Source organism: Sinohyriopsis cumingii, chromosome 15 (genome assembly GCF_028554795.1).
Source record: "Sinohyriopsis cumingii isolate HCF-2022 chromosome 15, ASM2855479v2, whole genome shotgun sequence".
NCBI lineage: Eukaryota > Metazoa > Mollusca > Bivalvia > Unionida > Unionidae > Sinohyriopsis > Sinohyriopsis cumingii.
The window spans coordinates 142750505-142762312 of record NC_142975.1 but is presented as its reverse complement, the minus strand read 5'-3'; the positions used below and the strand labels follow the sequence as shown (position 1 = coordinate 142762312).

Genomic DNA, 11808 nt, shown 5'->3' with positions numbered 1-11808 from the left:
CAGTGCTAGAATTAATATCTTAGTCTGATCTTTTTTTTCCCATTTACTGTGTGTATGAAACCAGCAATATATAATTTACAGAATACTGTTTTAAAATCGCTGTTTATCCTGTTTTAATAACTGTCTTATGCAGCAATGAATGATTTGCTGATGCGTCGGTATTTGTGGTATACATGGATGATCTGACCGATCCCAGAGCACAGACGTGTTCTTGTAATGTGTCATTTATTGATTTACTGTTGAGAGTAGTTTGAGAATGCACACAGAGATATCGTGATGTTTTAGAATTCTATATAGCTGTATAACTTATTTATTTGTTGCACTATCTATTGTGTATGTAGAACGTGTCAGCGTACTCTCGTTAACTTTGGAGAAATGATGTTTACAATTTAGTTCAGTATTTTTTATTACTATTTTGGGAAATGGTGCCCGTGTGCCATTTAGTAGTTCTGTAATTGTGTCAGAAATTTATATATTTATATAATACTCTCAAGGCATTCAATAGTTCAATAAAGGTGCAGTCAGTTTTATAAATATCTGTGAAATAATACCATCTAGTCATTCCATAATTTTGAAAAAAGAATGTTCTGGCATCAGCACGAATATGTTCGTACCATAACATCAACTGTGCTAGCTCGCAATTTATCCTTGGGTAGTACATATGGACCCTTAAGAAAGAAAGATTAATAATTTACAAGTGTGCTTGGGCAGTCAATATGACAACTGCTTCTGTACGAAACTGATATTGTATAACGGAAATAACTTATATATATTTTTAATTGTGACAGCATTTCTTGTGATCTACATGTTGTGGACATTATTTCCGGATGTGTTTCTCGTCTTGTTTTATCATTTTATGCAGCTGATTGATCACATGACTAGTATTGGCCAAAATGGCGACTGCTCAAGAACAAGCGCAGCCTCGTGGGAGACAAACTCAAAAAGGATCTGGCAAGAAATCTCTTCCACCACCTATTAATGTGGGACATTTCTTTATTATTCTTTTGATGAAGATTTGTAAGACGGTGTTAATGATCGATACATCGGTGAAAGTCGGCATATATTTGGTTGGGGTTATGATTGGGTCTATTTTGTCCGATCTGTTTGCTTTCCCGAAGTCATATTTTTCTGACAGCAGAAATATTTTGAACAGAATTTTCATATCTTTTGGATTCGGATGGACATTCGTTGCGCTGGCGTTTTTCATTATTTTCACCAGCTTCATATACACGTGCGGAGACTGGAAAAGAGTGCTCCGCAATCATTTGACACGTCTGGTTATTGCCACAGTTTGGTGGTATGTTTGCACCAAATCGTTTGTATTAATTGACTCAATCGTAGGAGTTTGCTCCAAGAAAGAATTTACGAACAAGGTCTCATGCATGAAAGAAGGAAAAGCATGGTTAGGATTTGACATATCTGGTCATATATTTTTGCTTGTGCACAATTTATTAATTATATCCGAAGAGGTAAAATGCTTTGATTCCTGGACAAACCTGGAAAAGATGTTGGATGAAGAGGATATAACACTGAAGAAGAATCTTACAGAACAGCAAGTTTACCAAGCTAAGGTCTCATACAGGTCGCTAACACCATTGATCAAAATTAATATAGTATTCATCACCTTATTGTCAGTGTTATGGGAATTCTTACTGGTCATCTCAACAATCTACAGATTCCACACTCTGACTCAGAAGATAGCTGCTGCCTTTTTAGCAGTTGGATGCTGGTTCATTAGCTACAGGATGTTGTTCATGTCGGGATTGAGTTGGTTTCCTAATCCACCTGGTTGCAGTCCGTTCCAGTTTATAAAAAACACCAAAAAAAGAAATCGTTAATATTTGATTGGAGGCAGTGCACATTTCACTTGAATGCAGTTAGTTTTACCTGCACAAAATTTAACCCAGTAAAATAATGTATTTGAAGATAACTGCTGCTTTTTTTTTAGGTGTTGGTCATAGTTTCGTTTGCTACAGGATGTGGTTCATGTAAGGATTGAGTTGGTTTCCTGATCCACCTGGATGCAGTCCCTTCCAGTTCATAAAATATCCCACAAGAGCAGAAATTGTTCATATTTGATTGGAGAAAGTGCATAGTTTACTTATAACTGAATGTAATTAATTTTACCTGTACAAAATTTTGCCTAGTAATTTGATATGTAGCTGTTTCTCATATGGATCCATTCTTTATTGAAACTGATGATGTTTCTTTGATTTATATCAAACAATAAATAATATTACAGACCAGAAGAGCAGATGTTCATGTAAATCTGATAATATGTTTCCTGAAATAATTGATGTCCATCACATAATTTTTTCAGTCTTTGGAAACCTTTCGAGTTTTTCTATGTAGAACACAAATTAACTTTAGATCTTTTAGATATTTTTGCTTTTCATCTTCCAACAGTTTGAGTTTTCTATTGCCATAAATTTAATACCAAAAATTGAATGTGGATCCAAAAAAGACATTGGAAGACAGAGAGTTGAAAAATATTTAACTTTTACTTCCTTCTAAAATTATAAAATGTGATGCTAACTCAGTTAAACTGTTCATGAACATTACTGGAATTAGCGGAGTACTTGAGGTAATGAAATATGTGAGTAGTGGTAATGGGTTGACATTGTTGAACAGTATTTTGTCAGTTAAGGACTGCTGTATATTGTCATAGATTTGATGGCAAAATCCACTGTTTGTGTAAAAAATGACCATTTAAGATCAAGATCAAGTTTTAAGAAAGCTAATCTACTTGCAGTATAATAAGACATTGTAATTGTTTTGGTGTGTTATATTAATTTGCCTATGTAATGTATGTACACTTGAACATAAGATCTGTTCTTTGATGTAACATAGAGGTGATTATTGACATGCATGAATGATGAGCTCATAGACTATAGACAGTGGGTATCAATTATTGTTGATGATTCAATTAAGATCTGATTGGGTCTTTACTCATTTCTGTGAACAACTTCACTTTCGATAATTTGACAAAAATTTGGGCTGGTACTCGGCAAACAGTGTATGCATCCAATTTTAAAGCATGTAAAGTAACAAATAAAATTGCACACCGGTATGTATGTGAATCCTGGCATTCACAAGGACCCAGTCTTTCATGTTTGTGTGTTGATGACCCTTGTTGTGGGTTTAGTGCCATTTTTCAGCACATGATAACCTATGGCAGCCAGTATAACTGGCAGAGGAAGAATCCAGAATACGTCAGTTAAGAGCCACTTTCCCTTGGGAAGCTACTGGAAAGCTTTCATACATACTCATATTGACTGAGCCACAACTCAAACCTACATGGACAGAGGTAAGATGGCAGTGTCCATGGTATCCATAAATCCACCACTGCACTTCCCTTTTTGTTATATGCATTGACCCAAAACCAATCCTTATCATTCCAACTATTCTGAATGCCACTTATCTCTGCCATTAGAGCTAGTTAATGTTACCTTTTGTTTGAACTACAATACCCAGTTAAGAAAAGTGCAGCTTGCATCTCCTATCTTGTCTGGTTGCAATTACTGTGTTGAACTTGTCTGGATACTGGTTAAAGAATGCCTGTTATTGTGAATGTGCCTTTTAAATGTTTTATCTTTCGGGTCCAGTTTCGATATGGGCCATATCCCATCAATAGTAGATGTCCACCACAGCTTCTCCTTATAACCAGTTACCCTTGAACATTTTCATGCAGTTATGTGTGTAATTTTACTTGTAGTCCAAGATTTTTGCCTTTTAAGGATTTTATCTTGTCAACACCATTTAGAGTTGTCATAATCCTTGTTAAATTAAGATAATATCTTCAGATGGGATACCGCTTGTAAGTAGCACAGATCTGTAACTTTTACACATGATTGAATGCTGTTTTGTAGGTGAACTGCAAATGTGCCTTTTAAAAGATTTTTTTTATAGGTCCATTTGTGATGGAGCTTTTGCCCTTTTTACATGAATATTTTATCTCCACTGTAACAGATCTTTATTACCAGCATTATGTAGAAAATATTCATCCAATTTTTATACAGTGTGGTGTGTAGTATATTACCTAAGGAATATACCTTTTGAGCAAAAGTTACCGTGTATCATGATATCAGTGGGACTCTGACTAACCTGATTTTCAGCATTCCGAGTTATGGTCCCATTTTCCAAACTTGTGTTTTCTTGTAGAAGTTTCTGTCTGCTGAACAGATTGTAGAGAACTAGGACTTTTTTATTGTACCCATCTATACTAGCTCTAGTTTTGATCATCATCATACCAACAGATTTGTTGTTATACCCATCTATACTAGCTCTAGTTCTGATCAATCATCATACTAACAGATTTGTTTTTATATCAATCTATACTAGCTCTAGTTTTGATCAATCATCATACCAACAGATTTATTGTTATACCCATCTATACTAGCTCTAGTTTTGATCAATCATCATACTGACAGATTTGTTGCAGATAAAAATTACAGATTTTGAATGTTTTCCTGTCCACTGATATATGTTAACTACACTATATAAACTGCACCTTTATGCAAATATTAGTCTTTTTTCTTTGTCTTGTGCAGAACAGGTGAAATTAAATGTTGTGGTAATATGTGGCTTATATTTGCGTTTTTATGCAGTCAATAGGGTTTTATCAATTTGCTATCAAAACCCCAACCACGTACAATTGCATACATAGGATAAAGTCTATGAGACTATCATAATGTATCACATTAACATAACATTTATCATTCACCTCTTTGTCTACAAAATGTTTTTAATTTTATAAGTGAAGAATTAGAAATCCATTGAGTTTTATTCTCTTCATAGGATTTTACTAATATGTGGATAACTTGTGTGGGGAAAAATGTGATGTGATTTGGATTTTTAACGTAGCTTTGTGGGGGAAAAATGTGATGTGATTTGGATTTTTAATGTAGCTTTGGGGGGAAAATGTGATGTGATTTGGATTTTTAATGTAGCTTTGGGGGAAAAATGTGATGTGATTTGGATGTTTAAACTAGCTTTGGGGAAAAATGTGATGTGATTTGGATTTTTAATATAGCTTTGGGGGGAAAATGTAACTGACACCTTAGTAGTATATTGGATTACATGTCAATACAAGTAGGTGAATTGGATAGAAATCTGTTGGATAAATGCATAAGTTCTTTAAATTTTAAGTGGTTAATAACATTTGGAAGCCTTTGAAAAGAACAGTTTATATCATCATTTGTTTTGTGTGCTGTGTGTGTGTGATTTAATTTTTAATGTAGCTTTAACAATTTTTCAGTCATAAAATATTGCTATGATGTCTACAGTGTGACAGTTTATAGTGATGTCTAGCACAGGGTCATCATGCCGCAGACATGTAGCATGACGTTCCATCCAGTTGCATTATCCTGACACCATGCCAACCAGTTCTAACACTAACCTCTTAATGCTGAGCACCAAGCAAGGCAGCTGTTAGTACCATTTTTGTAAGTCTTAAGTATGACTCGGCCAGGGATCGAAACCCTCAACCTTCCACATCCTAGGCAGATGCTCTAACCATTAGGCCACCAAAGCGGTTCGTTTTGTGGCTAATTGCCAATTTACTGTTATGTAAACATATGGGTATGGTATGTTTGAACTGTTTGAAATGACATTTTTGTTGTTTATCGGTTTTATTGTGTGTTATAATTTCCTGTCATGCTTCTCCTGTGTGGAGTTTTTTTGACTCATAAATTGGAATGTCTGTTGTACAACGTATGTCGTCATTTTTTTAAAATGTGGTAATTGCCTTATACAAATAGCAATGTAATTAAGAGTTTAACATATTTTTCTGAGTTTATCGTGGTATAAACTGTCAGTTGCCGATTCACACAGCAAATAATGCCCGAAGGGCATTATGTAAGCTGTGTGAGTTGGCAACTAATAGTTTATGCCACGATGAACTCAGAAAAAACGTTAAAATAGGGCATTATTTGCTGTGTGAGTCGGCAGCTGACAGTTTAAACTACAATAAACTCAGAAAGAAACGTTAAACTCTTATATTTGAAATTTCAGTTATTCGTTATGTTATTTTGTTTGCATCATTAAAAAACAGAAATCTTAATTGAGTGTAGTAATACATGTTTGGGGTTTTCTGTTAAGTAGCTATTCATAGCACTTGGGGTTGTCCTGCTTTATCATAATAAGGTCATCATAATACCAGTCCTTCAACCAATGAAAACCAAATTTGTTCAATTTTTTAAAAAAAATATTGTTAGAATGATCTTTTCCTTTAATTCTTACTTCATGTCTGCCTTCACTGGCAGTGTTTATCTTATGCTGTACACGTGACTCTATTTATAGAAGTGGGTATTCTTAGAAAAGTAGTTCTCCTTACAGTTCATACAGAAATAAACGCAGTTCATTTTGATCATGTGGTAACATTCTGACCAATGGAATTGTTACTTTCCTTTACCAGCTACTGGCATTGCACTTATGGTCTGTTTAACAGTTTTGATATGACGTAATATTTTGTGTTTATTAGTATATTGGTGTGTTACAGTTTCATCGTGTTTCTCCCATATGGTGTCAGACTGTCTTATTGACTCGTATATTGGAATGTCTATTCTATAATCCATGTTTGAGTTCAGGTGCTGTGCCCAAATTATTTTGTTCTTTACATTTTTATCCCCATTCATATTTTGAAAGCACTGGGGATATTGTGATGCCTTCCATTTTTCTGTCCATCAGTATGATGCCACATCTTCTAATGGAAATTCACGAGTCTTTGCAGCCGTGGCAGGGATCTTTCTGGTTTGGGCCAGCACCAGTTTGCAAACGAAGTTTAACAGTGTAACAGAAGTTAAACTAAATTATTTTTTGAATCGACCCAGTATATATCCAAATAAAATATAGCCTCCAAGGGCAATGCTAAGAGATCCTCAGAATATCAAATCCATGGTGGCCCCAAGCAGATTTGAATAATCCATTGTTTTCTTAATGTTGCATTGTTTTATGTAGGAATGATGGCCATTGGTCCATCCTAAGGTCCCAATGATTTCCTGAGCTTGGGAGATCCTTGTTTTGCAGTATCAGTTAGCAAGACTTCACTATGTGTGACTGATTTTGCATTATCATATCAGACCCCAAGGTCTGGAGGTGGGAATTAGGGGTTGGAAAATGCAGTAAAAAGGGATTTGTGGTAGCAAGCTATTACAGTTTCATCGGTAGTGGTTGGCTGGAAGGGGCAATTTCCCCAGGGTACCAGGCAAAGGGGCACCTATACAGACTTCATTTCTATTCATCTTAAACTTTCTCGGTATATTACCTTTGCCTTAGTGTAATTGGAGTAATTTTTTCACATAGCTTACATATAGGAGGGGGAGAAGGAGATTGAGAACTGACTTGGAAACTGTTCTCTATAGCAATGTACAGGTGCCAATAAAGAACCTTGAAAGGACTTGTATTTCATCACTTAATTATTGAAACAGGCTTGCATCTGTGGCAGTAATTATTATTCTCTTTTATTTGTTTAGGTCATGATCAGTCTCTGACAATCATGGCAGGACTGTTTATTCATATTTACTGAATTGTAACACACCCCCCAACCATGAACAGTACTGACCCTGATCAGCTGTTGCATGTTATATTAAAAAAGTCTGTCATGTTCAGTCACGGTAGGATTGTTTGCTATACATATCTATTTTAAAGCAAAAACTGTAAACCATATATTGTGTTGGAAGATCAGAGATCTAATTGTAAAACACAAACTGTAAACCATATATTGCATTGGAAGTCTCTGCTGTTTAATCATAGTAGGATTGTTTACCACACATATCTAATTGTAAAACACTCGTAACTGTAAACCATATATTGCAAGATCAGAGTTAGTCTGTATCCAGACAAATGGACAGACTTGGTTATGCCTTATTATGTATCCTCATCACTGTTCCTTTAATTTTATGCGTGTGAAAATGTTTCATTTTTTGATACCATAATGATAATGTTTATGGACAGAGCTTTAAATAAAAAGTGAAAAGCCTGTCAATGGACAGCAATATAGCAACAGTGGCATTAAAATTCATTTAAAAGAAAATAATTTAAATCAGTGTATTTAAATTTCCATGCAATGAGAGAAAAAAAACTGTTGCACAGTAAAAAAAATTAATAACTTTTAATTGCAATTTATTTTTAAATAACAAAGTTATTTAGAAGATGACCTAAGGCAGGGTGTGTTCCAGAATGGAAAATTTAGGGAAAATTCCCCCTTAATTTGAAATAAAAAATGGGAAAATTTCTAAAATAGGAGGGAGTTAACAAAGAATGGTATGGTTTACGAATTTGATGCATGTTGGCATGGATAAGACACATGTATCTGCCAGGACATTACTTAACAGCATATCTGGGTCTATGATTGGGATTCTATTTATAAAGTCCAATCAGACTTAAAAATTGACTGTGTTAAAAGACCACTTGTCTTGAATGAATGAACAACATTTTTCATGCATGCATCAACTGTGTTACTGTATATACATTGTTAAGACCTCTACTGGGAGAATATCCATCATGAAAAATAATATTTTGCTGGCAATTTGGCAAAGTGGTTGGTCTTTCAAGAGCAATTTTCACTGTATCAAATAAATGTAGTGTGGATGTTGGTATCCCTAGAATCCATCCCCTGCTGTAACTAGCATGCATTGTTCGAAGGAATTTTTTTAGAGTTTGTAATACCTAAATGCCAGCACTGCAAAATTCTGCCAGCCCATGTCTTGTCAAGATTTAACATTATCCATTATAAAACACATCTAACTAGTCAAACAATCTACCTCCCTGTTGTAATAACATGCACATATATCATTAGTCCCATTGAAATGTTTCATTTCGGACTCCAGGACATCATGTATTGGTGGCTGCACTCTAAAGCATGTTTGAATGTTGGAAAGATAACTAGTAAATTTGTGCTTAATGTTACGGTCTGTTTATTTTGTTGATGAGCTTGTCTGAAATGAATACATGCATATCCGATCTCCATTCAGTTTTTTATTTATTTTACCACCGATTCAAATAGTAATAGAATGTTGTGATCGTCATCATTTTGTAAATTGCTGTAAATATGTCATCATGGCAATCCCTCAAAAAAAGAATCATTTCATTCTTGATGCAGTAAACCTTACTAAGGGATTACTGTAATAATTGAGGATTACTGTAATAATTGAGCCAATCAGACCCTTACTAAGGTATTACTGTAATAATTGAGCCAATCAGAACCTTACTAAGGTATTACTGTAATAATTGAGCCAATCAGAACCTTACTAAGGGATTACTGGAATAATTGAGCCAATCAGCTGTTTATGTATCTATCCCATTGTTGTCATTAAAAAATAACGAATATTTTGTATCTAAGATTTTCTTGAGATTTATATCCTATGAGGAATGTTATTTGCACTTTTTAAAATTAAAAATCATTAAAACATCAACAGAAAATGTTTATTTTGTTAAGCCTATTGATTTTTGCATAGGATGACAGAGCAATCCAGTTTGATTCAGTAATTACGAATGCTGTGGTACTAGAACCAAATGCACAGCATGCAGTGTATGTATTTTGTCGAGTCATTGATAACAAAATTGTTTTAACAAAGAAATTATATTTTTATGTCTATCTATGTATCTATCTATTGACAACTGCGTATAGTTGAATTAGAGACAGTATTGACAGTATGTATGAAAACATCAAAAGTTATCACGGCCAGCTTATCCTGCAATGTATAATTGCCTTGCAGCTGTTTTGGAAAATATGAAGATATGAATGAATACTTTTATTTCAAACTGTGTATAGTGTTTGTGCAATACTTTTGATGTCAGTCTGATTCCATATATATGGTATACATTATTTCTTTTTGTTGTCCAATTGATTGTTCATAAATCTTGACAATAAATGGCAGATAAAACTCCAATGTCAACTTGACTTGTGCCATAACCTTATGGGCAGACTACTGCACTTCAAACTAATGCAAACTACTGCACTTCATAGTATTTATATAGCTATGCTAATTATTTCAGTTCAAACTTTATTTTAAATTATCGATTATTAGTGTTTAACATTGATACATTGATTGTACATAATTGTGTTTGCAAATTTTCAGTTTTTAAATATATACATGTCCCTTATGTCACAAGCATTAAATATCAACAGTGTAATATAGAAGTACCATATATATTTGCTTATAAGTCGAGTCCAGCTGTAAACTGCACATACACAGATCTACTGACACATAATGCACTGGCAGATCTAGGTCTGTGAAGTTTGTTATGAATAATTATTTGAACAAACAAGCAATTGGATTTGACATGCAGGCAAATGCATATTGCACAATTTTTCCAACAATTTCTGCTGTTTAGTCTCCAAAATTCTGCCAGCCCATGTCTTGTCAAGATTTAACATTATCCATTATAAAACACATCTAACTAGTCAAACAATCTACCTCCCTGTTGTAATAACATGCACATATATCATTAGTCCCATTGAAATGTTTCATTTCGGACTCCAGGACATCATGTATTGGTGGCTGCACTCTAAAGCATGTTTGAATGTTGGAAAGATAACTAGTAAATTTGTGCTTAATGTTACGGTCTGTTTATTTTGTTGATGAGCTTGTCTGAAATGAATACATGCATATCCGATCTCCATTCAGTTTTTTATTTATTTTACCACCGATTCAAATAGTAATAGAATGTTGTGATCGTCATCATTTTGTAAATTGCTGTAAATATGTCATCATGGCAATCCCTCAAAAAAAGAATCATTTCATTCTTGATGCAGTAAACCTTACTAAGGGATTACTGTAATAATTGAGGATTACTGTAATAATTGAGCCAATCAGACCCTTACTAAGGTATTACTGTAATAATTGAGCCAATCAGAACCTTACTAAGGTATTACTGTAATAATTGAGCCAATCAGAACCTTACTAAGGGATTACTGGAATAATTGAGCCAATCAGCTGTTTATGTATCTATCCCATTGTTGTCATTAAAAAATAACGAATATTTTGTATCTAAGATTTTCTTGAGATTTATATCCTATGAGGAATGTTATTTGCACTTTTTAAAATTAAAAATCATTAAAACATCAACAGAAAATGTTTATTTTGTTAAGCCTATTGATTTTTGCATAGGATGACAGAGCAATCCAGTTTGATTCAGTAATTACGAATGCTGTGGTACTAGAACCAAATGCACAGCATGCAGTGTATGTATTTTGTCGAGTCATTGATAACAAAATTGTTTTAACAAAGAAATTATATTTTTATGTCTATCTATGTATCTATCTATTGACAACTGCGTATAGTTGAATTAGAGACAGTATTGACAGTATGTATGAAAACATCAAAAGTTATCACGGCCAGCTTATCCTGCAATGCATAATTGCCTTGCAGCTGTTTTGGAAAATATGAAGATATGAATGAATACTTTTATTTCAAACTGTGTATAGTGTTTGTGCAATACTTTTGATGTCAGTCTGATTCCATATATATGGTATACATTATTTCTTTTTGTTGTCCAATTGATTGTTCATAAATCTTGACAATAAATGGCAGATAAAACTCCAATGTCAACTTGACTTGTGCCATAACCTTATGGGCAGACTACTGCACTTCAAACTAATGCAAACTACTGCACTTCATAGTATTTATATAGCTATGCTAATTATTTCAGTTCAAACTTTATTTTAAATTATCGATTATTAGTGTTTAACATTGATACATTGATTGTACATAATTGTGTTTGCAAATTTTCAGTTTTTAAATATATACATGTCCCTTATGTCACAAGCATTAAATATCAACAGTGTAATATAGAAGTACCATATAT

At 33.8% G+C, this 11808-nt stretch overlaps 1 protein-coding gene across 1 annotated transcript; it reads left to right on the top strand.

Moving 5' to 3' along the window:
• Positions 1–893: 893 nt before the first annotated feature.
• LOC149782951 (acyl-coenzyme A diphosphatase FITM2-like) lies at positions 894–11546 on the top strand. Its single transcript, XM_089934507.1, has one exon. The coding sequence runs from the start codon at positions 894–896 to the stop codon at positions 1836–1838; it is 945 nt and encodes a 314-aa protein (XP_089790633.1). The 3' UTR covers positions 1839–11546.
• The last annotated feature ends 262 nt before the right edge of the window (positions 11547–11808 follow it).